Source organism: Aquarana catesbeiana, linkage group LG03 (genome assembly GCF_042186555.1).
Source record: "Aquarana catesbeiana isolate 2022-GZ linkage group LG03, ASM4218655v1, whole genome shotgun sequence".
Lineage (NCBI taxonomy): Eukaryota > Metazoa > Chordata > Amphibia > Anura > Ranidae > Aquarana > Aquarana catesbeiana.
The window spans coordinates 671557686-671585652 of record NC_133326.1 but is presented as its reverse complement, the minus strand read 5'-3'; the positions used below and the strand labels follow the sequence as shown (position 1 = coordinate 671585652).

Below are 27967 nucleotides of genomic sequence, written 5' to 3'. Positions count from 1 at the left end.
TGGACAGGTTAGCCCCCCTTATCAAATTTTCTGGCCATAAATCACTCAGGCTAATAGATATTCGTTAGATCCGGTAAGATCAAGTGGTTTTAACATTAGATCTCACATAATTTCGGAGATATTCCACATAATAGGGATATTAGGTGGTACATAAGGACGGGTTGGCCCCCCCACATGCAATTTTCTGACCAAAAATCATTCAGGCTAATAGATATTCATTAGATCCGGTAAGATCAAATGGTTTTAACTTTAGATCTCACATAATTTCAGAGATATTCCATAAAAAATAGAGATATTAGGTGGTACAGAAGGTACATCCATCTTCGTCTCTGGATGGTCTCTGGAACCTTCTTTGCATGCTTCTTCAGCGGGTGCTTGTAGTCTCACCATTCACCACACACCTCCGTTCACCTCCCTGCCTCATGGTGATCTCTCCTCAGACCAACAAGCTTAAGTCTTTAGCTAGCCCCCCCTTCTTGCAAAGCAGGCTGGGCTTGGTAGTTCCACCCCCTGTAGAAATCAGTGGGGCTGTATTGTGGGCCGTGGTCCTCTGCTGCTGCTTGATTGGCTCCCTTTCCCTGCCAATAGGGACACAGGAAGAGGAGAGGGAGGGGGAGAAATCCCCCATAGGGACTGACAGGCGTGCTCCCCCTCAGTGAGTGCCTGTGTCAGTGTCTATTCAGTCCGGCGGTCACTGGCAGGAGGTGCGGGACCACGGGTGATAGAGTAACCCCCGCTACACACTCCCCCCACCAAAGAACCTTTGGTCTGCCAAAGGAGGTAAAGAGTCTATGACCTGTTACATGCTTTTGATATACACACGGAAAAAAAATACAGGTTAGTGTGCACAGGAAACAATTTAGATCTGCATAAAACCCTGGCAGAGGAACATCCCATCAATTAGCATAGGAGGCGAGGTTGTCCTGCCTACAGGCCACCTTAACTGGAATGGCCCAGCTAGATGTGCCAGGGGGTGAGTGCCAGAAACCAAGAAATCAGGCTGAGACACAAGTACAGTTAAATCACACCTGTTTAATAATAAAAGTATAAAGAACAAACATAGTCAGAACATAGCCAAAGATCAGTAACCGGAACGGATAGTCAGCCAAGCCAGGGATCAATGTAGTGGAACAGCAAGCAGGATCTGGAGCCAGAAGGGATGTCAGCAAAGCAAGTCTTGAACAGGATTGCAGGAGATTGTTTCTGTGATGTTGACCAAGGCGATGGCAGAGATCCTCTGGACTGGACGGCTTAAGTAGGCAGGAGCAGGATATCAACAGCTGAGTAATTGTGGAGAGATAGGAGTTGGCAATTATCCAACAGCTGAGTGGCCAGCTCAGAGAAGGAAGGGCTGAGCCCAGCCCTGACAGTGAGTTGGGATTGTCCACCACCAAATCTGCGGTGGAAGGGTCAGTTTCTTCAAGAGTCCTTTTTGCAATGAGAACGACCTCATCAGAGCTTTCACCCAAAGTATCATGTTAGTCTTTTGGGCAGGTGAATAACCCTTCGCTCTCGCTGTTCTTTAGGTTCTGGGGTTACAGGCACACTGGTCTCTTCTTCATCCTGCATTTGAGCTTCCTCAATGAAGGATGGAAAGTTTTAGGGGTCTGTTGTCAGCAGGGAAGATTGAGGGTCTTCCAACTCTTCAAAAGGTGGACTTTGAGGTACAAACTCAGGAGCCTCTGGCCTGAGACTCACCTCAGTGGTAGGAGAAGAAAGGGGGGGGGGGTGGCAGGCCCTGGCATTTGAGATGGCCACAGACAATCTTTATCTTCATCTTCGCTGTTTTCATCTTCAGCAAGGGGTACAGAGCGAGATCTAGTCACTGGCCGGGATCTTTGAGAGGCCGTGGGTGTGAACTGTAAATCTGGCTGTAGTGGCACATGAACTGCTTCCGACAGAGGCAACAGATGATTGTGATGGCAAGTCTTCAGCAGGCCTGTGCTTCCCTCTGGCCAGATTTGATATACTGGGTGTCTGGAGCCTCAAGGCTCCGTGACATCAGTACAGCCACCCATCTGGTTCTATTTTTATATGCTTTATACTCTTGCACTGGGAATCAGTTCTATCCTTGTGAGTAATACTCTTTTATTTCAATAAATTTTATATTGTTCGTATGGGGAGCACTATGTCCTGTTATTTTGTTTTAACATATATACCCACCAATGAGATTGACTCTGGGATACTGCAAGTGGACCTTCATCTTCATAATAACCCTGTGGAAGGGAATGCATGAGTTACCTTTCTGTTAGCGCAGAAGGTCTACTCGATAAGGTGAGCGGCCTAGACTCCTGGTGGTGGAACACAGTGGTGTTGATACACAAATGCTTAGTTTATCTTATCACTGCACCCTTTCTTACCATCTGAGGAATTCCTTGTCTACAAGTGGGCAGTCATTCATCTCCTCGGATTAAGATATATATTTTTTGGGACTTTGCCTCATACTTCTTATATATTTTTATGTGTATATGCTTTACATGCTTACTAAGCGCTGCACTGCTATATTTTGTGAAAATAAACCCTGATAGAGCAGCCAACCATCTGTGACCCGTGGCGTCCAACTTGGTTGTAGTGAGGATGTAGGTGAGAGCATTGTTGTCGGTCTTGATCACGAATTCTGCTTCATACAGGTAATCCGTCAGCTTATCCACCCACTTCAAGGCCAGGAACTCAAGTTTGTGCATGGGATAGTTCTTCTCGGCGGGGGCCAAGTTCCGACTCACGTAGGCAACAGGCCATAGATGGCAGTCATGCTCTTGATATAGCACCCCACCTAACCCATCTCGACTGGCGTCAAAGTGTAGCTCGTATGGCTTGGTTGGATCTTCATAGGCCACGACTGGAGTGGTTGTTAGGCTTCACTTCAGCTGCCTAAAACCTCTTCACACTTCAGAGTCAATTGTTCCTGAATTGACTCTCTGGGTTTTCTGGGCCCTCCAGCTGGTCTGACAGGCTTCGCCAGATCAGGGTCAGCGTCTTAGCGAATCCCTTGACAAATCTTCTGTAATAAGAGCAGAATCCCAAAAATGACCTCAGTCACGTTGGTAGGCCTAGGCCAGGAGGTCAGTGGCCACTTCATCATCAGCCTTGGCCCTTCCTTTCCATTTAGGCAAAAGGGGAGTATTTTTCGGATAGAGCTCCTCCACAGAGATCCCATCCTTTGCTCCCCCCACCAAATCAGATGGCGGGACTGGGATGGCCAAATTCACTTGTCCCAGCAACATCTGAGCCAGCATCTTCACTGGTGAGGCTGTTATGTTGCGGACACTAACCAAGATCTTCCCGTGACTTCTTTGCAACCCTTTGGTTGAAACCACCTGGGGAATTATCTCTACTCCCATGTCTTCTCTCTGTCCGTCTGATTGAAGAACAATGAAAGGGCCTGCTTGCTTACAATTTAGCTTGACAGATGCTCGTAAATAGGCCACTTTACCAGGCTGTAACACCTTTTCACACTAGTCCAAGCACCAGATCTTTCCCTTCTGTTTTTGTACCAGGTGCTAGTAGGCTTGTCTCAGCATGGGGTGCAAACTTGTAGTTGAAGTGCCCTGCTCCAGAACAAGAGGTGTCATCAGCCTTCTGACAAGATCAGTATTGGTCCCTATGATGAGAGAACTCTTACTGGCCCCTGGTGGGCGAGGACAGACCTCTGCCTAAGTTTCAAAAGTCTCGGCTGTCCCAGCCATGGAGGGATCGAAGGTCAGCTTGACCGGTAGATAGCCATCATAGGGGAAGTTCTGAGTCACAATGCCCCATATCTGCAGCTCTTCCAACTTCTGCAGAGGCAGGTGCTTGAGGTGCCTGTCATAGATGTCTCTGTAGAGAAGGGTCACTTAAGCTCCAGTATCCAGAAGGGCCTTGGTGTAGACTCCCTTTACTTGGATGGGAACAACAGGAGAAGATCCCACGAGCTTGTCAGGGAGCATGGAGGAAGTGGTGGCCCTGGCCTGTTCGGTGGTTTGTATCTGCTCTCCTCTCTGCGAGGTTCGGATTGGGCTTAAGTCTGCACTAAGTTCTGGGAGTCTGGTGTGCATTGACTCTCCAACACCAGGCAGCATTTGTCAAAAGAAACAAGACACTGGGTTGCTTGGAGGCAACAACGGGGGGCCCTCTGCAAGGGTTTGGACTTTCGCTGCTGTCTCTTCATGTCATTGGTTTTGAGCCAGCTACCGTAGATGGGCATCCGGTTGGCTCCTTCACCAGAGCCCTCCAAAGTTTTCCTCTGGCTTCTGGCACTGTGCTTCAGGCTTCACTGGGCTTAGACACACCTGTCGATTAATGTCCCACATAATTTCAGCATACCTCTGTATGCTCAATGGCACTCCTCACTGGTACACGTGAAAATGCTCATCACCGCCTCCGATATAGACACTAGTATGGATATACGTGCATCGCTACCAAATATCCATAATATCCCTGTAATTATGGATAATCGAACATTAAAATCACTTGATCTTACCGGATCTAATGAATATCAATTAGGCGGGGTGATTTTTTGGCCAGAAAATTTGATAAGAGGGGGCCAGCCCCCTCATTAATCACGTAATAAGTCTCTAATTATGTGAGATCTAATCTCATCCTTATGTACTACCACCTAATATCTCTAACGTTAAAACCACTTGATCTTACCGGATCTAACGAATATCTATTAGCCTGAATGATTTTTGGCCAGAAAATTTGATAAGGGGGGGCTAACCCGTCCATATGTACCATCTAATATCTCTATTTTGATGTGGAATATCTCTGAAATGATGTGAGATCTAACGTTAAAACCACTTGATCTTACCGGATCTAACGACTATCTATTATCCTGAATGATTTTTGTCCAGAAAAATTGATAAGGGGGGGCCAGCCCCCCTCATTAATCACTTAATAAGTCTCTAATTATGTGAGATCTAATGTTAAAACCACTTGATCTTACCGGATCTAACAAATTGCTTCCAAAATAGCTAACGGTTTGGTAAATTTTTTGATAAGGGGGGCTGATGACGGGTTAGCCCCCCAGCAAATAACTGTTAATATTGCTTCTTCTGTGTGAGATCTAACGCAAACAACGGTTGATCTAATCTGATCTAACAAAGGTCTAACAAACTGCATAAGATTTTTTCAAAAATTTTGATATGGGGGGGGGGGCTAACCCGGCAGAGGTTACAAGTGGTCATTTTAATGCACATTAAGCAAGCATGGTCCACTGTGGTATACCATGACCATATGGGGTAAAAAGGGAATAAAGCTTCCGTAGGACGAGGGGGATGTATATCCTTTCAGTTCACTTATTTTTTTTTTTGTTTGTTTTTCAAGTTAATGTTAAATAGTTTATTTGGGGCATGAAGGCAAAAACAAACTATTTTGATTACACGTTGATGTGTGTTGCAATGTGCAGTACTAGCATTGGTTACATGTACTGTGTTCCCCAGCAGTGTGGGCAACTTCCCGTCTGCTGCCAGAACTACATAGTCGATCTGAGTGCTGCTCCACCATTCAGAAGAGGCCTTGTATTTTTTAGCAATGAATACAAGGCTTCTCTGATGACTGAGGTGGAAATCATGACTTCATCCACCCGCCATTTAACTCAGGCCAGTCAGAGGAAGCCTTATATTAATTTATAAAAACACAAGGCCTGTCCTGAATGGTAGAAAAGCACTCTAGGTTGGCTCTAATTCTGCCAGCAGAGGGGGCTGCCAGAACACAGCACTGCTTACTATATGTAGCTAATATTACTACAGTATAATGCAGCATGCATAGCAGCCGCATCAATGTGCATTGTGTGTGGCCATATGGTGCGACCCAAATCCCATATTTTTGCTTAATATGTTCAGGTGCTTTAAATAGCCTTGCAGGATTTAAATTACATTTTTTACATGTGTACGCTGTAATCTTTTGTTCTGCATGTAGATTTGGGGCCAGGCGCATGGACTGGGGGGGGGGGGGCGGCCACACCCTTGCGCCCCTTATGGACAGGCCACCACTGGTAGAATTCCATCTTATGCCGCGTACACACGAGCGGACTTCTCATCATACTGAACCCCAAAGGACTTCAACTGAGTTCTGACGAGATGGACTTGCCTACACACGATCACACCAAAGTCCGATCCTTTCGAACGTGATGACATACGACCGGACTAGAAAAGGAAGTTCAAAAGCCAGTAGCCCTTGGCTGCCCTTGCGTCGTTTTCGGTCTGTCGGACTAGCATACATACGAACGTTTTTTTGAATAGGAATCTAGTCCGTCGGAAAGATTTGAAACATGTTCTATTTCTAGGTCCGTCGGAATTTTCGACAGAAAAGTTCCAATGAAGCCCACACACGATCGGAATGTCTGACGGAATCGTTCCATCAGACCTTTTCTGCCGGAAAGTCCGCTCGTTGTGTACGCGGTATAAGAGTTCACTTTAGGTTGTTTGGGCCAAGTTGGCCCAAACAAACTTTTTGGGATTTTAATAAATAGCCTGCATATAGTTAACATTGTAAGTAGTCTTCTCCCATGTTGTTTTTACGTACAGGTACTCCACCAAGATGTGTGTTAAGCTCACTATTATTTACCTAGTATATTTCTGATTGTTTTGGTTATTTTGACAAAATCACGTTACTAAATTTGCAGATGATGGTACTATTGTACGCAGGATTATAAATAATGATGAGGCAATATATAGGGCAGAAATAGAAAATCTGTGGAAATGGTGCAGGAATAATGATCTGCAGTTAAATTTAAGTAAAACTAAGGAGATGAGTAAAGCTTTCCGAATTTCAGAAGTAGAGGGGTTGAGGGATATATCCCGATGGTTCTAGATGTGGAGGAGGTCCAGATGGGGAGTAATTTTAAGGTTTTTGTTTTTTTTTTTGTTTGTACAATCATTTCAAATGAACTTTTGATAGTCTACTTTTTGAGGAGACCTAAGAAAGCTGGCTTGCGACAGGAAGTCCTGTTGGCTTTTATAGGGGTTCCTTAGAGGGCATGATGATATACCATGCCACCTTGTATATTGATATAGGAGCATCTGGGCTTGTACAAATTAGATTTTTTTTCCTCAGGTGGTCTGCCTATGAAATTCAGTAAGTTAAATTGTTAGGGTATGGTATTATGATTTATTTTTAAATATGTACTGGAGTCAGGTTGCCTGTATTGAAGGTTTTCAGTTTTTAATCCTCAGAGTTGCAGTATAACGGGCTTTGAAATATCAGCTGCTTTAAATGACTTTGAAACTCAAGGTGGCAGGGCACCCAGTTTCTTGACATACCTCAGCAGTGGTTCTCCCAGTTTGTTGCCAGACTCTGACATCCAGCACCTTGCCTGTTGCCCAACTTAGCAGCAGAGATTCCTCTCAGTAAACCTGTTCTGGAGTCAGGACTCCAATAACAGCTTATTTAATTGTTGAGATATAGATTTTTTTTTTGTGTCAAATGTACTTGGACTATTAACTTGTTTAAAGTAACCAGACTGCCGGTTTGGATGGCACCATGCAGAAGTTCCAGGTTCAATATGGATTTGCCAGGGCTTTTGGGAGCACCCAGAGGCAGCTCTCAGCCCCTCCGGTTTTATTTTTATACCTGTGATCCTATGCTCCGATGTTCTTTGAATCCTATTATCCTGATCCTGCCCTTGTGTGAAAATCTCCTACATATGTACCTGCTTCCTGTAAACCTGACCCCCATTCTGGCCCTGTTCCTAACCTGTTTGACCCACTGCTTCTTAAACCCCCTGCCTGGCTCTTCTTTACCTTATTTCAATTTGTATTTAGTTGGAAAAGTTAGGTGATCTGTAAATTTGCATGTGTTATACAGTATGTGTTGCAGTTTTTACATTGTCTTTCACCTGTGTTGGGTGTTCAATAAACATTATTTTTTTTTTTACACTTAGTTTCACATCCAGTCTCCCCTGTGCAGCTCACAGAACTGACCATACCTGCTCTACAGCAGTAGTTCTCAACCTCAGCCCTCAAGTGCCCCCCATTGGGCCATGTTTTGGGAACTTCCCTTAGATAAAATAGCTCTTATCAATACCATGTCATTGATATTGATTTAAAGCAGCTGTGCAAAGTAAGGGAGAACCTGAAAACCTGGCCCGTTGGGAGTACTTGAGGACGGAGGTTGAGAACCACTGCTCTACAGGATGCCAACAAGATGCTTCCTAATAGAAAGTGATGCATCTGTTGAACGATGCTCATTCATATATGGTTCTCTCTCTTGAACAGCTGCCACACGTCTCTCAACATGTCGGAATCACCCATGACACACTTAGATTTTGTACCAGCCACTGCTGAAGACTACAGGGAGCTGATGTCTATCTCAGTTGGTATATACAAAGGAATAGACTATCTGCCTTACAGATACCATGCATGGCTGAAGGATCATCGAAGACGCATGTTTGTGGCCAAGACTGAGGGGAGAATCGTGAGTATTAAGGACAATCTCCTAATGACATGCTCTTTGTTGTCCTAGCTATCATTTTCCATTGAAGATTTAAATCTGATGACCGTGGGACATAAGTGAACATCTGAGTGATGATTGCGGGACATAACTTAACATGCTTAATGATGAACTTTTTCTTTTTTTATTCCTTTTTGGCCACTAAAGTGGTTGTAAACCCCATTCATGAAATTTGACCTAAGCACATCTATCTGTAATGTATACTTATCTATCTCCAAAACTCTAAGTGCCGTTTCTCTCTGGTGCTCCGTTCCTCTGTTATCAGCATGAGTCACTTCTGACAAGTTCTCCGACACATGAGATAACATGAGCTAAACATTTGTGTCGGGGAGGGAGCTTAGAGGTAGATAAGCAGAGAGCTTGTCTATTTAGACTACAGCTCTGCATGTTCCTTCATTCCTCTGCCTATGTGGAGGGGGTATATGTCCCTTTCTTCCAATTGGCTCTCACACAGTGTAAGTCCAGAATCCCCTCCCAGCCCTATGTGTTGCTGAAACAGGAAGAAAGATTTGTAACATGATCTGCACTTTCCAAAGAGTGTAGAAAAGAGAAGACAGCAGATATACAAGTAAAATAATACTGTATGTAGGAGGTTTTATTTTAATCCCTGTGTATCATCGAGGCTATTCACTTCACTGGGTATTTGTGAGGGTTTAAAAACAGTTTAAATATACCATTAGGGATGGTCCCGATGTTCAAATTGAACATAACTTCGACTCGAACATCAGGTGTTCATTTGTTTGCAGAAAAAACTAAACATATGGGGCATTTGCGGCAAATTCGAGCGCCCCACAATGCACTGCGAGATTGCAGTGCATTGAGGGCTGCTGATTGGCCAAAGCATGCACATGACCTGCATGCTTTGGCCAATCACAGCACGATCTGCCGTTAGAAGGCATCCTGCCTTTGGCCAAGCATGGCTCAGGGGGCCAAGTCCACGCCCCACATTATATAAGGCTCCTTACACAGCGTCTGTATGTAGTGTGATATGTGGAGGAGATTGAGAGAACTTGAGCTAGATTAGGCAGGCTAATTAGTGGCGTGCAGGCAATTTAGTGTGTGTGTATATATTAGACATGTGCACCGTAAAAAAATTTGTTTTGTTTCGTTCCGTTATGTTTTGTATTAAAAAAAAAAACGTATTTCCTAATTCGTTGTCCGAAATTCATTTTGGATTCATACGAAATACGAATTTTCATTAGATTTGTAAACTTTTTGTTAAAATAACGAAAATTTGTTATGATGAATTTATCATTATGAGGGGCTCCCACCATCCCAGTGCTGTGCTGACTTCCTGGGTTTTTAACCTTTAGTTTCGTTAACTTTTCGTAAAAATAACGAATGTTCGTTATGATTAATTTATCATTATGAGAGGTTCCCACCATCCCTGTGCTGAGTTCTCGGGTCTGAGTGTACACCTGCTGTGCCCATTATGAGGGGTTCCCACCATCCCTGCACTGTGCTGACTTCCTGGGGTTTTAACTTCGTATTTTGTACAGAATTCGTATGCATAAAAATTTGTATTTCGGATTCATACGAAGGTACGAATTTCCGGGAATTCGTACGAAACTAATGGCACACATCTAGTGTGTGTATGTGTGTGTGTGTGTGTGTATATGTATGTGTATATATATATATGTATATGTATATATATATATATATATATATATATATATATATATATATATATATATATATATATATATATATATATATATATATATATATACACACACACACACCCCCACACACACAGTGCGAGAGAGATTTTTATTGTTTCACTTTAAGCATTATTAAAATCACTGCTCCTTTTACAGCAATAACTTGCATATAAGCCTTTTAAATGAGCACTTTTGATTTTTCATGTTCGTTTCCCATAGACTTTAATAGGGTTCTCATGTTTGCTCAAAGTTTTTTGCCTGTTCGCATGTTCTGGTGCGAACCAAACCGGGGGGGTGTTCGGCCCATCCCTATATACCATTGAAAGCATTTTTATATCTGTTCGATAAGTACAACAAAATCCCCTTTTAATCCATCCAGAAGTGGAGCTTTGAGTTGATAACTTTCCATGCTCTCTAGTTGTACTGACTTTAGATACATGTTCAGAGAAACTATATATGGAGTGAAGTGTGGCCATGTAGATGCTGGATTTGCATGATATAGGACCATTGTTGGGTGGCTTCAATCCATGGGTCCCTAAAACATCACAGATGATATTCTGAGCATGACTTTCTCAAGCCTTTGCTTTATAACATGACGGTTGCTGTGGGCCATTTTAGATTGTCTCAGACTCTTCAGCTTCACAGATTCAGTGATCAATTAAATCTTTTGGATTATTGTAGGTGTAGTATAAAACATTTCTTGCATGGCTGTCATCACACATCCAAATTAGAAAAACTCCAGCATACTGTCATCAGAGGTTTAGTAGTAGAAACAAGAAGCTTGATGGCAGAAAAACAAGTAGTTGAATTCTACTTTTTTTTTTGGGGGGGGGGGGTTATTTTTTTGGTTAGTTTTGACCTTTCCTCGTGTTTGAGGTCCTGTCCATGTGTTCTTGGCTTCAAATTGAAGCTACTGCCCTCAACCCTGATTACATCCTTTATGTATTTTGAAGGTTTCAGTCATGTCTTCCCTTTCCCTCCTTTCCTCCAGACTGTACATATTAAAATCCTGTAGTCACTCCTGATATGGTTTAACCTTCAGTCTTTTCAACATTTTTCTTGCCCGTCTCTGGACTTGTTCTATCTTAACAATAAATTTTTGTAAGTGAGGTCTGCAAAACTGGATGCAGTATTCTAAATGAGGTCTAACTTTATTTTATGTTTTTGACCAAGAGTAGGGGAGAAATCCTAAAAGAGAATGGGTTATCTGTAGTAATATGAGTTGACATTTATAGAGTAGTAAATCTTTTTGTTGCCCAACATAATCCAATCAGAGGTCAGATGTTGTTCCATGATCAGAATCCGATTAGTGACCATGGACAGCACTGAACGGGTCCCAACAAATAATGAATGAGTCTGAATGTGTGTTTCAGTAGTACATACTGGACTTGTTTTGATATATCTGTTTTTTCTTAACTCCATTAACCCCATATCTCTGTAAAAAAAAGAAAACCTTTTTAAAACCAGTCAGTGTCCTTGATCACTACCACACCAGTCATATGGTAATGCTATACTTCTGTGGTGACCAATATGTAAAAAAATTTAGGGCCTCAAGAAATGAGATCAGTACATCAGAATTGACCATTTTTCAAAAATAATTATACACCGTATATACCATAGATTGTAGTTATTTTCACACAGAGTAAATTATATTCTCACGGATACGTGATAGTTCACGTTTTTTAGGGTTTTTTGAAATGTGCAGAGAGATCATATAAATACTTTTAAGTTTTTAAAATTTAACAAATGTAATTAAAACTAATGACAGATACAGATAATAATATTAGAAAATATAACAAGAATACTTAACTAAAGATGCTGTTTCGCCACGGAGTCCCCCCATGATTAGCGCGGCCAACGACCAGATTCAGATGCACGCCTAATGGCAGCTCTGATGTGAGACTGAATGTTCCAAGTTATAACTGTAGTATATAGGATCAGGGCAGCCATCAGAAATGTTTGGGCCCCTCACACAGCTTTAGGACTGCCCCCCCCCCCCCCCCCAGCCTGACAAACCAACATTCCCCAGAGCTTGCCCACGGGCCATCCCACCAAATCCACACAACTGCCACCTCACCTGTATGTACTCAGCCCCCCCTCAATCCTGTATATATGTCAGCGCCCCCACCTGTATATATGCTAGCCCCCCTCACACCTGTATATATGTCAGCCTCGCACGTACACAAATCTGTAAAAACACAAGCCTCTGGCCCCTCCTTTTACACAAACCCCCCTCCCTTTCCTTCACAGCCCCTACTTGTAAATGAAATCTTCTTACCTAGTCCCAGCTATTTTTCAAAAAGCTGACATGTTGCTGACACAGAGGAGCACAATACAGACAGCTCACACGAGGGGTGCACATGCACATGGTAGCCAGAGGTGGCAGTAAACGGCTCGATCTCTAAGCTCCATGACACAGAGAGCAGCAGAAGCTGCAAGATCATTTCTATAGTGCACAACACGGTTCCCCTTCACCTGTCCTGCCTTCTTCTGGCCTGGGCCAGTCCCAGGGCCCCTTATGCCGCGTACACACGGTCGGACTTTTCGTCTACAAAAGTCCAACGGACGCTGACGGACTAAAGCTGGCTGGTAATCCGATCGTGTGTGGGCTTCTCCGGACTTTCAACGGACTTTTTTAGCCTCAAATCCGACGGACTTTAGATTTGAAACATGCTTCAAATCTTTACGTCGTAAGTACGACGGACCCCGAAATCCGCTCGTCTGTGTGCTAGTCCGACGGACAAAAACCCATGCTAGGGCAGCTATTGGCTACTGGCTATGAACTTCCTTATTTTAGTCCGGTGTACGTCATCACGTACGAATCCGTCGGACTTTTGTGTGGTCGTGTGTAGGCAAGTCCGTTCGTAAGAAAGTCTGCCGCAAGTCCGCCGAAGGTACGTCGGAAGTATGTCGGACAGGCTGTCGGACTTTTGTAGACGAAAAGTCCGACCGTGTGTACGCGGCATTACAGTTGTATCAGCTGTACCCCACTGATGGCGGCCCTGTATAGTATTTGTGTGTAAGAAAGGGTCAACCCCTGGGCAACTCGCCTTACAAGCAAAATTTACTTTTATAGACCTGGTCAGTTTGTAGTGACATACCTTCAGCTACGGTAACCAGGATATTAGATGCTTTCTTATATATTTGTAAAGCAACTAGACCACTATAATAAGGAAACATGAAATATGCAATTTCCCAATCAATAATATACTCTGATTTGGGTTATTACCAAAGAAATGTAGCAGAATAGTTTTTGGCCAAACTTTATGAAGAAAGATTTATTTGCAGAACAGAAACAGAACAAGAAAGTTGAGGTGTGTGGTTTTTTTTTTGTAATGTTCTGTATTTTTTTTCATTTACAGTGTACATAGCAAAAAAAAACAGTGGTGATTAAATACACCAAAAGAAAACTCTATCTGTCTAAACAAAAATATATAAATTTAATTTGGGTACAATGGTGCATGAGTAACTGGCATCCACAGTGTGATAGCGCTGGAATCTGAAAATTAGCCTGGGCAGGAAGGGGGTGAAAGTGTCTGGTATTGAGGTGGTTAAATAACACGCCTGGGGGTGCCCTGACCCTGCCTATGAAGTGTTGCATCTGTACGACGTGTATAAAACCTACTATAGCAAAACTCTCATTTTAAAAATAGAAATTGTGTTTAAATTGCCAAAAATGACAGCTCCTAGCCATTTTGTTCTGTTTGCAAACAAAGCAGCCAGGGATTCCCTTCATCCATATAGACCTTTTATCCTAGATGAAGGTCTGGTATAGATGTTAATGGGGAACCCCACTCCAAAAAAGAAAAAACAGTTTTGGGTTTTTTCCCCCAGTTCATACCAGGCCCTTCAGGTCTGATATGAAATTGAATTGGGACCCAACACAAAAAAAAAATGGTGTGAGGTCCCCCAAATTCTATACCACACCCTTAGGGCCTGGTATGTATTTTAAGAAGGAAATCCACAAAAATCAAGTAAGTTTTGGGATTGCCCTCAAAAATCAATACCCCTTATCCACGTATGCAGCCTGGCGGGTCAGGAAAGGGGAGACCCTCCTGGCAAAGCACCCCATCCCCATATTGAAGAGGATCAGGGCTTTTTTCCCACATCCCAGGTCCCGTGGTTGTAGGGGTCGATGCACAGGACTTTTTTTGGGGGTTACATTGGAGGTCAGGATGCCATCCTTAGACCCCTTTCACACTGAAGGTGCTTTTCAGGCATTTTAGCGCTAAAAATGGCACCTCTTAAGCCTCCACAGTGTGTAAGCCCGAATGCTTTCCCAGTGGGGCGGTGCACTTGCAGGACCGAAAAAAAAAAAGTCCTGCAAGCAGCGTCTTTGGGGCGGTGTATACAACGCTGCTAAACCGCCCCTGCTATTGAAATCAATGGGCAGCGCTGCCGAAGTGCCTGCAAAGCACAGCGGTGCTTTGCGGGCGGTTTTAACCCTTTCCTCGGCCGCTAGCGCTTTTAACCCTACTAGAGGCCGAAAAGCACTGCTATAACAGCGGTAAAGCCCCGCTAAGACTAGCAGCGCTTTACTGTTAACGCGGTCGGCACTCCAGTGTGAAATGGCTCTTATAGTTAGCTAAAAATACAAATTTTATAATATCATAAAGCTGGTACAGTATTGCTAAGTGGCTTTGGTCATGGAACAATGTAACCACCATCAGATGCAGTGGCGGTCCGTAATGCAGGACGCAGGGATGCCGCACCACCTAATCCATGTGTCCGACTTCCTAATCTACACGTGGGGTGCCAGGCGCATGGATTCCAATGGGGTGTTTTTTGGGTTTTTTTTTTTTTTTTTTTAAGCACATGATTAGAACCAGAGTACTGCACCCTGAGCCCACCCAGTTGTTTGACAATAGTAAATTAATATTTGCTATTGTCTTCCTGATTTTTCTCATGGCCAATTAGCAAGCGGGTCCTGAGACCTCTCACCCGATTGGCCGAAAGAAGCGATCCTATTGGCTGCGGAGGAGCGAGGAGACACAGGGGAAGCACCAGGAAGATGAGATGCCGCTCACCGCCTGGAGGAAGTGCTGCCCGCGACCTAGATGGGGTAAGTGTGGGGCTGATGACCAACCAATGGGGGGAGGGGTGTCGGCGGGTGGATTATTTTCTGCCCCCCCAAAAAATATACAACCAGCCGCCACTGATCAGATGACAGATCAATCAGCCACAGCTTAAAAACCCCATAGCTACCTCCTAGAAGAACCTTAGGGTTCCACTGAACCTTGGATTAGAATGGCTGTACTAGAGACATGGATAGTCCTGAATGTCAGTATGTCCCCACTTTCAGTTTAGAATTGGGCTTTAGACCTCCTAGGAGAATCTCTTTAATTTAAATATAATAGAAATTTCCAGTTTTAAGCCACAAGTTTCTAATTTGAGTAATGTGTGACACTTTATTGACCTATAATTGAATAAAGAATCATACATGGATTCGTAAACATTTGTTGCAAGAACTATGCCAAATGTAAATTGGCGATTTAGCTTGGTGCAAATGCTCAACACGTGAAATTATTCATGGATTAGGCTTTATGGTATACCAATTGATGGAGAAATTTAAAAGAAAACTCCACCTTTTTTCTAAATGTAGCATCTATAAGTACTGTATTTATTGGCGTATAACACTCAATTTTTCACCCTGAAAATCGGGTGCAAATAGTGTGTGCGTGTTATACGCCGATACTGCAATTTGGGCTCCCTAGGAGGGAACAGGGAGGGGACGGGATGAGAGCGAGAATCTCCTGTTTACTCAGCGCCCTCTCTAATAGTAAGTCCCGTCTCCTGGGCCAGCATTGGACCAGTGTTCTGTCTATTATAGAACTTTGTATTAAAGAGGCAGCCGAGTAAACAGGAGATTCTCTCTGTATGTAATCTGACGGTGCTCGTCCCACCCCCCTCCCTGTCCCCTCCGAGTCAGCAGTAATCTGAGCTGAGGCTGCAGATGGGCACTGATCAGGCTGCATTCATGGCAAAGGTGAGGCTGCATATGGGCATTGGTCAAGTTGCAATGATGGGCAATGGTGAGGCTGCATTGATGGGCAATGGTGAGGCTGCATTGATGGGCACTGTTTTGCTTCAAAGTTCTTTATTTAAAATTTAAGTTCTTTTCCTGAAACTTCCCTCCTAAAATGAAGCTGCGTGTTATATGCCGATAAATACGGTAAGTCATTCTAGAACATTTATTTATTTTTTTTAATTAAAAATAACCTTCCTATTTCAGTCTGCAACAAAACTGCCACGCCAATGAAAACGTTGCTTTTTTTAGCAATGGGACAGGCTAATTTTATGCACAATGTGTATGCAGGATGCTCCAGAAATATCCTTCCTGCTTTAACCAGAAGTCTGCACAGAGCTGGAAGTCAAATTCGAAGCATCCCTTACAAAAAAAGGTGAATTTTGCCACAATAATATGTAGGACTCTTTTTGCTTTAAAGGTTTGTTACATAGTTACATAGTAGGTGAGGTTGAAAAAAGACACAAGTCCATCAAGTTCAACCTATGTGTGTGATTATGTGTCAGTATTACATTACATATCCCTGTATATTGCGGTCATTCAGGTGATTATCTAATAGTTTCTTGAAGCTATCAATGCTCCCCGCTGAGACCACCGCCTGTGGAAGGGAATTCCACATCCTTGCCGCTCTTACAGTAAAGAACCCTCTACGTAGTTTAAGGTTAAACCTCTTTTCTTCTAATTGTAATGAGTGGCCACGAGTCTTATTAAACTCTCTTCTGCGAAAAAGTTTTATCCCTATTGTGGGGTCACCAGTACAGTATTTGTAAATTGAAATCATATCCCCTCTCAAGCGTCTCTTCTCCAGAGAGAATAAGTTCAGTGCTCGCAACCTTTCCTCATAACTAAGATCCTCCAGAACCTTTATTAGCTTTGTTGCCCTTCTTTGTACTCGCTCCATTTCCAGTACGTCCCTCCTGAGGACTGGTGCCCAGAACTGGACAGCATACTCCAGGTGCGGCCGGACCAGAGTCTTGTAGAGCGGGAGAATTATTGTTTTATCTCTGCAGTTGATCCCCCTTTTAATGCATGCCAATATTCTGTTTGCTTTATTAGCAGCAGCTTGGCATTGCATGCCATTGCTGAGCCTATCATCTACTAGGACCCCCAGGTCCTTTTCCATCCTAGATTCCCCCAGAGGTTCTCCCCCAGTGTATAGATTGCATTCATATTTTTGCCACCCAAATGCATTATTTTACATTTTTCTACATTGAACCTCATTTGCCATGTAGTCGCCCACCCCATTAATTTGTTCAGGTCTTTTTGCAAGATTTATCCTGCGGAGAAGTTATTGCCCTGCTTAGCTTAGTATCGTCTGCAAATACAGAGATTGAACTGTTTATCCCATCCTCCAGGTCGTTTATGAACAAATTAAATAGGATTGGTCCCAGCACAGAACCCTGGGGAACCCCACTACCCACCCCTGACCATTCTGAGTACTCCCCATTTATCACCACCCTCTGAACACGCCCTTGTAGCCAGTTTTCAATCCATGTACTCACCCTATGGTCCATGCCAACGCACCTTATTTTGTACAGTAAACCTTTATGGGGAACTGTGTCAAATGCTTTTGCAAAATCCAGATACACCACGTCTACAGGCCTTCCTTTATCTAGATGGCAACTCACCTCCTCATAGAAGGTTAATAGATTGGTTTGGCAAGAACGATTCTTCATGAATCCATGCTGATTACTGCTAATGATATCATTCTTATTACTAAAATCTTGTATATAGTCCCTTATCATCCCCTCCAAGAGTTTACATACTATTGATGTTAGGCTAACTGGTCTGTAATTCCCAAGGATGTTTTTTGGGCCCTTTTTAAATATTGGTGCTACTCTGGCTTTTCTCCAATCAGCTGGTACCATTCCAGTCAATAGACTGTCTGTAAAAATTAGGAACAACGGTCTGGCAATCACCTGACTGAGTTCCCTAAGTACCCTCGGATGCAAGCCATCTGGTCCCGGTGATTTATTAATGTTAAGTTTCTCAAGTCTAATTTTAATTCCGTCCTCTGTTAACCATGTAGGTGCTTCCTGTGTTGTGTCATGAGGATAAACACTGCAGTTTTGGTTACTGAAGCCCCCCGATTCACTCGTGAAGACTGAGGAGAAGAATAAATTCAATACCTTTGCCATCTCCCCATCCTTTGTAACCAGATGTCCTTTCTCATTCTTTATGGGGCCAATATGGTTTGTCCTCCCTTTTTTACTGTTTACATACTTAAAGAATTTCTTGGGATTTTTTTTGCTCTCCTCCGCTATGTGTCTTTCATGTTCTATCTTAGCCATCCTAATTGCACCCTTACATTTCTTATTGCATTCTTTATAAATTCTGAATGCTGAGGATGATCCCTCAACCTTGTATTTTTTGAAGGCCTTCTCCTTTGCTTTTATATGCATTTTTACATTGGAGTTAAGCCATCCAGGATGTTTGTTCACTCTTTTAAATTTATTACCCAATGGGATACATTGGCTAATGCCCTTATTTAATATGCTCTTAAAGCAAACCCATCTCTCCTCCGTATTCTTTGTTCCTAATATTTTATCCCAATTTATGCCTTTTAGCAAGGTTTGTAGTTTAGGGAAGTTGGCTCTTTTGAAATTCAGTGTCTTTGTGTTCCCTTCATGTTTCCTATTTGTGTGATTTATACTGAAACTAATTGACCTGTGATCGCTGTTACCTAAATTGCCCCGTATTTCCACATCTGTTATCAGGTCTGTATTGTTGGTAATCAGTAGATCTAGTAAGGTTTTATTTCTAGTTGGTGCGTCTACCATCTGACCCATAAAATTGTCCTGCAAGACACTAAGGAACTGGCGAGCCTTAAATGAATGCGCGGTTCCCTCCGCCCAGTCTATGTCTGGATAATTAAAATCCCCCATTATGATAACACTTCCCATCCTTGCTGCTAATCCAATTTGTGATAGGAGATCCGTCTCCACTTCCTCCCTCAGGTTAGGAGGCCTATAGCATACTCCCAGTATTATTTTCCCCTTAGCTTCATCCCTTTGGAGCTCTACCCATAAAGATTCCACCTCCTCCCTAGCCCCCTCAGTGATGTCATCTCTCACATTCACTTGTACATTATTCTTGATATATAGGCATACCCCTCCCCCTTTTTTACCCTCTCTATCCTTGCGGTATAGGGTATACCCTTGAATGTTTGCCAGCCAATCATGAGAGCTGTTGAACCAGGCCTCTGAAATTCTCACAAAATCCAAATCCTCCTTGTACAACAGTATCTCTAGTTCACCCATCTTGTCCGCCATGCTCCTGGCATTGGTGAACATGCCACATAGTTTAGTTTGTATGTTCCTAAAATTTCTAAAATCCTTGCAGAGTATTTACAGTAGTAGTTTACCTGAAGAGGCTTTTTTTTGGGGCAAAACCCAGAGTTGTACTGCAAAAGTCATTAAAGCAAATGTGTTGTTTTGTATATTGAGGGCAATGTGACAGGTTGTATTGGCAAGCAAACCCCATTCATACATGCCTTTGCCGCACTCATCTGCTGCTCAGATTGTCTGCTTGTGCACTTGGAAATACCTGGTACTTGTAGGTATGAGGGAGCATGTGACCTGCTCTCTTTATTCCCAGGATGCAGTACTTAGTCTTTCAGCCTGACAATTGGTCATTCAGGACTGTCACGTCAGGTAGGGGAGAAAGTCCATAAAGCGGAGTTCCAGCCTGGGTGAAAATTAAAAAAATACAAATACTGTAGCTGCTGACTTCTAATATAAGGACACTTGCCTGTCCAGAGAGCCTGCGATGTTGGCCCCCGAATCTGACCCGCCCATGGGCTCTGGGTGCAGGTGGCGGCATCCTTACTAAGGGAAGCAGGAAGTGAAGCCTTGCGGCTTCACAGCCTGTTTCCTACTGCACATGCGCAAGTCATGCAGCGCTTTCTGAATGGCCCCCTCATCTTCTGGGACACACACAGGTCCCAGAAGGCAATATGGGGGGGGGGGGGGCACGAAAAAAACATGGACTTGACGTACATCGGTGTGGCGACATGGGACATAAGTCCCCAAGAAAACATACCAAAAAGGTATGAAAGAAAAAAAAAATATCAAAAAACGAGTACGTTTGTTTTAAACTAAATTCAATTTTTGCCTGGAACTCCCCTTTAGGCTAGGTTCACACTGCTGCAGTGCGAATTTAGCGCGATTTTGATCCGATTGCGTTGCAAATTTGCATTGCAAATTCTTTGTGTGTTCTTGCGATTCTACTGCAAATTTTGCAATCTATGGAGCTGAATTCGCATTGCACACGGATCAAACTCGGACAGGACCCTTTTTTTACGCAGGTTAAATTCGCAACGCATTGATGTGAACAGCACTCATGGAAAACAATGTTATTAAAATGACTTGCGAATTTGAGCGATCGCAGCGGCTCAAATTCGCAATAAAATTCGCAGCAGTGTGAACCTAGCCTCAAAGTGAAAATCAAGTTACATTATTTTTGGCTCCAATCTGTTTAAAAAAAAAATGTTTTCCATGCTCTGGTGGTGTCCCTGGCTTCCTTCTCAATCCAGCATCAGCAATCCTTTTCAGGCAGAGCGGCAGTCGAATGATTGTGGCCAATTCTTCTGAGCTCAGCCTGTCTTTAAGTCCCCAAGTAGGCACACCAACATTCAAACTGGGCTCACATTACTCTAGGACAGGTCAATATGTGAATGGGATAGGAGTGAATGTGGGAGGTACACTAGGCTTGTACATGTAAATGTGAACTCGCCCACTTCAACATAAATCGCACCCCTCATTCTGCAGCCAGCAAGCTATACATAACACACGTATGATAGGTTACAGCCTTATAAATACAAAGCATTTTAATATAAATGCAAACCAGTACAAAGTGTCAGTGTCCACCATTGCCGAAGGTCAGTGTCCACCATTGCCGATTATCAGTGCGGTGTCACCAGTGCCTTATCAGTGCCCATAAGTGAAGAGTGGGGATAGTTACAGATCATTGGGATGAGAAAGTGCATCTTGAGCTGATAGGTCTGTATGTGAAAGCACCGCTCGTCGTACAGCCGCACCTCCCTGCACCGGAATTTTAATAGACAGCGCAGAGAGCACTGTTCCAATGTACAGGGAGGCGGGGCTGTACGGCGAGCTGTGTTTTCACATACAGACCTATCGGCCCGAGATCCACTCTGTCATACTGATGATCTCTAACTCTCCCCACACTAGAGGCGGTGGCGGCGTGGGGGGGGGGCCTGGGGCGGTGCTGACAGGGAGGAGGAGGGAGCAGAGGAGGAGGACACCACCTCTATGGGCGGCACAGACCAGGGGCTGTGAGACCCCTCCGCCCACTACAGCAAGCCAGGCAGAAATAGAACTTCCTGCTCCCTTTCAAAGGGCTACAAGGGGGCGTGTCAGACCGCTGGCTGAGGTTACTGGAGGGATAGCAGCCAGCGGTCTTATAAACAGGAAATCACCAGGCAATAACGGTTTTTCATCAAGTTCAGCAGGCTATTGCAGAGGAACTACAGAGCTCAGAAGAACATGGCTGACATAGTTGGTGAAGGTAGGAGATCAGCAAAGAGAACATGGAAAAAAGTTTTTGCCCGGAGTTCTGCTTTAAGAAAAATGGAGTGCATAAATGTCCATAAAAGAAAAGTCCATCGATCCTGGGAAGCACCCGATAGGTGAGTGATCCTTGACTTATTGGTGAGCAAGAGTCTTCCACCAATACCACAGTAAGCCAAGCCTCACCCTTAGGAATGGACCACTAGATTACAGGTGGTCATTAACGCCCAAACACCAGTCTCTTCTGAGTCTTATCCACCACAGACTGCTCCAGCATGAATCCAGGCATCTCTCCTCTTGTTAAAAGGTGTAAGAACAAATACCACTTCATGGTGTAGCATGTAAAACCACTTAAAATTTATTGTAACAACATAGATATACTCACACAGTAGAAGATAAAAACAAGCATGACATGTAAAACACTTCTGGTCAAACCAGCAAAATGGCCCTGGTCCACATGCACAGCAACGCTTCCGGAACGATATTGAAGACTCGGCAGCACATGTGTGTACACTCTGTCTCCAAAAGGAAGTCATCACACAGTAGCCTTCATAGGAAAAACCTGAAGTCAATAATTTGGAGGGAAGTCCACATACTCTTTACCATATAGTGTATGTCTAGAGTTTGTATGGTTGTTGTAGGTGCAAAAAATGATGTTCTTCCCTAGGGGTCAGAGAACAATGTGAATAGTCCAGTTTCTTATAAAGTGCTTCCAAATAAAAATAATCAAATCAGGAAAATCGGTAATACAATTTACATCACTTTCTGATGCTCTTGAATATTTTCCTGTAGTCCTGTCTGTTTCTTCAGAGCATCATATAATTCAGGAATCCAGGCAATTGTACTTTATGAATTACATGATCTTCTAAACAATGTACATGTATATTTTCTGAAACAAAAAAGAATCGCAATTAAATTGTTACCCCAACTTTTCACATTCCTGATATGTGCCTGCTGCACCATGTACTTGGAAAAAGTATCCTGTTCTGTTTTCTTTGTATTGCTTCATTTGTCACCAGTCGCTCTGGTTTCCTATTAAAAACCTGAACACACTAAGCAGGAGAGCACACTGTGGCCAGTTCTCTAGCTGTGCTGGGAACTCCACCTGCTCTCTAATGATCAGACTTGTTCTGACATGCCTCCCCTGCACAGCCATTCACTGGGAAGCTCAGTGTGCTGCTGCTTCTCCTACCCCCAGCTCTTATGCAGCTGAGTACAGAGGGAATGTGATCTCTTATATAAAAGGGGGGGGAGGTATTTTTAATGTGTTTTATTTTTTTATATCGATGCACAAATGTCTTGCCTTTTCATTTTGATTTTAAACTGAATTGGATGTTTTGCAAGGTGATCGTTTACAATCACTTTAATCTTATTGTCCAGCCGATTCTCTCCTTATTACATGTCCTTTTGATGTCTCTTCTTCAGGTAGGCTTTGAATCCTTCTTGCTGGTTGATGATGGTGAGACAGCTGTGGCGCAAGGTCTTCGTTTGGCCCCCTGGATGAAAGGAAAAGGTTTAGCCAGGATATTTGTAAAGTTTCTCTTGGAAAAACTTCATTCTGACCACCCGCAAGTGAAAAGAATCCGCTTTGTCCATGTAGAGGACCCTTCACCGAGCATACTGAAGAAGTACAAAGTGATTCACTCCAAGGTACTCTTTATTTTCTCTCTCCCTACCATTAAATAGATCCCCACATTGTCTACTTATTACAGAAGAACACAGCTGTATTTCAAAATGTATTTTCTTACGATTCCTTACATTTGAAAATTGTTTGACTTTTTGTCTGGCTGGAGTTCACTGAAGTAAACCATGTTTGTTTTCCTAGATAATAGGATAGGTGACAAATAATGCAACAAATTATAGTTATCATATTCTTTATCTCGTCACCTCTGCTAGATAAGGAATGCGTCCAAATTATATTAACTGGGTTCCCTTAATGAGTGTCAGGGTGTCAGGGAATGTCTGAATTAATTTAGTCAGCAATATTGATCGTTTAATTGATCGATGGACAACAGTGCCTCCAATACAAAAATAAATTATAAAAATTAAGCTGACTCAATTATTCCTGAGTTATTTTGCCATGCAGAAAGTCTTTGAATAACACGATAAGATTGGGTGTAGGTATGGACTGAGACTATAAAAAATGTATATTTATTTGAAAGAAGTCACTTTACAAGCGCCATAATAATCCAATAATAATCCATAAGATATATGCAATGAAGTTCTGTTACAGCAAAATATATATTGGATTAAATGCAATAATTTCCCCCTGTGGACAGTATAACCATTGATAACTACCTAGGAGACAATAATCTGTGTTTTGCAGAATCTGACTGTTCTTCTCTCGCAGAAAGAATAAGTGTCGAAATACGTAAAACTGTGTCCCAATACAGCCAAAGAAAGGAGACATGATATAAAAAAAAAATTAATAAACAAAAAAAAGACCTAACTCTAGTGGTTATGTTATTGTGGGAGAAATACTAAGTTACAGCAAGGATTATTGCAATTGGCCTACTAATTTAAGCAAACAAAAATCACGAAGAAAATAATATATTTACCCTTCAAGTATACCAGGTAGGCTTTAAAATGGCTGTGAATCAGACCCCCACAAGAAGGCTGCCAATCAATGGGTGGAGTTGTCTCTTGAAACCTTCAGAAACCTGGCCCAGAAGGTGTAACCTTCTTTCCTATTGGTGGATCAATTATATATTTATACAAGCATTAGCTCCCTTTTTCTGAGGGGAGCTCAGAAAAACAAAGACTGCTGCCTCAATGCTAAGGGCACCATCGTGAATGTCATTTTTTTATTTTGCCCATTGTTCTACTGAAAGGCTTTCTACATCCTGATGTATTCACCCTTTTTCCACCAGGCTGTGGTGTCTGTGATCCTTCCCTCTGACCAGCTTGAGGAAGCCATCAGATTGTTGGAGGCTCGTTTGGACAGTGTGGGCCAGTTGAATAATTTTACCATTCTGGAACCTGCTGAAATTCTCAACCTCTTTTGTGGGACAAAGACTGCAGAAGGTCTGCTTCGTGGACATCTCCTGATCCAGGGATGGCTTCCTGTTACCACCCAAAGGTCCAATTTGGAGATGCTTTTTGAAAAGAAAATCACTTGGATCTACTCACAAGCACAAAATACAAGCAGTAGTGCAGAGCAACAACAAACAAACCTTGAAAACACAGTGAACGGAGGATCACCATTCCTACCACCCTCTCCTGTTGGGTTCCTCAGCCTTGGTACTCAAGCACATCCGGTGCCTTATGCAGAAGCCACATATCAATTTGAGATTGACTTGTTTGGATATGCCCCAGCAAGCGCCAAGATGCATGTTGTACAACAACTTAAGTTGTGTATACAGTCCCTGCCTGCTGGACAAAGTATAATCTTCCACATGTTTGCAGAAGAGAGACTACAAGCTGAACTTGGTAAACTGTGTGAGGGACTGACACAGTTCTTTTTTGTAAAGAAACAGGTGGTCTTAGAAATGAACATTTTAAAGTAGGACTGACCGCAAAACTTTTTTTGTTTGCCTAGAGTAAGGGGGTGTTATAACCCCTGTCAGGTATTTTTTGCCATCTGTGTCCTATTGGGGAGATGTCCCTTCACTTCCTGTCCCATAACCAAAACAGGAAGGGAAAGGAAACCCTTCCAAATAGAGAATCCTTGGTTGTCACAAAGTTCACTAGAACAAGTGTGCCCATTGGAAGATTTCCCCTTTTGGTACTGTTTGAGACAACCCAAAATGTGGGAATTTTTTTGCTTTCGATAATGGTAAACATGCCAAATAGGGCGAGTCTCTCTAACAGAGGCACAGACAGCAATACAAACCTGACAGGGGTTTTAATCCCTCTCTACTCTATCCAAAACAAAAAATTCTACTTAATCTCACCTTTTGGGTGACAATCTTGCAAGATCATCAGAATAAAAGTTAATGGGCGTTTGATTATCACGCCTAAATTTATAGCCAAAAATTTTTGGACCTCAAATTTGTTCTGCTTCCAGTCAAGGGTACTGTTAATGCTACAGAATACAAGATATGTTAGACAATTGTGTGCTTGGGAAAGGATCTTTTCTGTTCCTGCATGACTGTCAGACATCACAACCTGCAAAAAACTCCTTTCGGGGAGGTGGCCCCCACCAATTTAACACAACTAGAGGATGATCAAATGAAATTGAATCCGTGTACAGAGGTTTACTTCTTCTGAGAGATAATAAAGGGACACTCCAACCACTTCAGTGACTTGACATGGTGGAAGGAGTCAGTATGTGCAAGGTGAGAGAGAGAGAAAGAGAGAGAGAGAGAGAGAGAGACGTATGCTGAGAGGCATTCTCATCCCTCCCCACAATGTAAATCCATCATCCTCGTTGATCTTCATCCCCCAACTTCACTCGCTATAATCATCAGCCTCATTCTTCTCCACGCTGTAACCAAATCATCCTCATCCCTGGATTCTTATTACACTTCTATTCTCATCTCCAGCCTCTCTCTCTATAATCATCCTCATTCCTCTCTGCTTTGTAACCCAGCAATCATCCTTATCCTTATCCTGTGCTTTTTCCTAAGTCAAACTTCTATCATCACCACATGATCCATCTTCATCGCTCTCCCCATCATCATCCTCATCCCTCCAATAGCCTCTGTCCTTCCCTCTGTCTCTCCATAATCACCTTCATCCTCATCCCCACCTTCCTTTTTACCATGATCTTCTTTACCCCTGTACCTCCCCTCACTCCTTACAACAGAGGAGACTTTCCTGGTGTCAGGGTATATGCCTGTAGTGTAATGTGGTGTATGATGTCTGAGGCTGCAGCACACTTGCCTCCCTCCGAGACTGAGTTGTGCACCAGCGACGGCATGCTGGGTGTCATCATTTCCGAGGCCAGCCACGCCCCCTCCCTGAGTTCCGCCCAATCACAATGCAAGCCTAGCAGTAGGCTCTATCTTTGGGCACTCGCTCCTACTACGAATGTCCCTATCAGCTATGGGGGGGGGTAGAGGGAGGGATCTGTGTCCCTGGCTTGTGAATTCTGGCTGCAGTCTGTTCTTTTTGGGCGGCTGCCCCATCCTGGTGTTGGAAGTACTTCGGTGCCCCCCAACCCTCTGCGGCCCCTGGGTGCGGTGCACCCAGCGCACCCACCCAAGATCGGCCCTGCAGCCGGGATATTGTGTGGGTGTCAGGGAGCCGCAGCCGAAATGTGGGAGAGATATCTGCTGTGTCCCTGTGCACAAAGCCAGCTCCATAAAGAAGTTATGGTTTGAGGATTCCAGCTGCTGTATTGATTGGTCTGGGCCACACCATTTTTTTTCTTTTAAAGTAAAATGTCAACCAAAATAAGATAAAAATGAATAGCCCATTAAATATGAAATGATAAAACCAGCTTTTGCTGCAAAGTTCACCTCAATGCAGAAAGGCAGATACCAGGTCCAAATCGGGTACTAATGCTACTTGCATCTAAATAACACATTTAATCATGTATTAATGATTACAGTACTGTATTAAATTGAGGGTTTTTTTTTTTTATATTTGTCTGGTATTCAGCTTAAAAAAATGACATTTTTTTCTACCTTAACTTGTCTTTAAGTCTTTAAGCTCAACTGTTGGGAGCACCAACAATGGCTGGGCCATGGAAGCCTATGAGCGATATCACTGTTCCTGGAATTCCCAGCTATGCTTGAGCGTTCCCTGCCATAGAGGAGCCAGGGCTGCAGAATCCACAACCACACCAAAGCATATTAAAAATAGATGAGTACACAAACCTTTTTAACCAGGTTAGGCACGAGGGTTAGGAACAGGAGAGAGGGAACATTTTATAAGCATAGTTAGCACCAGACTTTTCTTGTACTTTAAACCCCCTTCCTGTCCCGGTCATTTTTCAGTTTTTAGCACTGTGGTACTTTGAGCAACAATTACTCAGTCATGCAACACTCTGTACACAAATGAATATTGTATCATTTTTTGAGATAGCTTTCTTTTGGTGGCATTTATTTTAATTTTGTATGTACTATATAAATGTTGAAAAATCAATTTTTTAATAACAGATTGGCATAATATAAAGGATAGGGTTTACATATAAACATTTTTATTTGATTTTGCTGCCTTATTATTGTTTTTTTATTAAAATATGGATTTTTCAGAGTACCATATAGCCTTTTAAGACTCCCTTAAATATTATAGTGAACATGTGATGTGTGTGTGTGTGTAGATAGATAGATAGATCTCTAGCTATATCCCTCTTGCCTTCCCCCTATCTGAGTAAGCCTCTTGTGAAACATATTAAAGGGGAGATCCTAAAGGCATGGACTTTGTGATGATTATTT

The 27967-nt window shown here is 43.0% G+C and overlaps 1 protein-coding gene across 1 annotated transcript; it reads left to right on the top strand.

Annotated features, from left to right (window-relative positions):
* The first annotated feature begins 7963 nt into the window (after nucleotides 1-7963).
* LOC141133465 (histidine N-acetyltransferase-like) lies at nucleotides 7964-27788 on the top strand. Its single transcript, XM_073622854.1, has 3 exons — nucleotides 7964-8391; nucleotides 23070-23294; nucleotides 24515-27788. Exons 1-3 carry the CDS (start codon nucleotides 8158-8160, stop codon nucleotides 25148-25150), a joined length of 1095 nt encoding a protein of 364 aa, XP_073478955.1. The 5' UTR covers nucleotides 7964-8157; the 3' UTR covers nucleotides 25151-27788.
* Nucleotides 27789-27967: the final 179 nt, after the last annotated feature.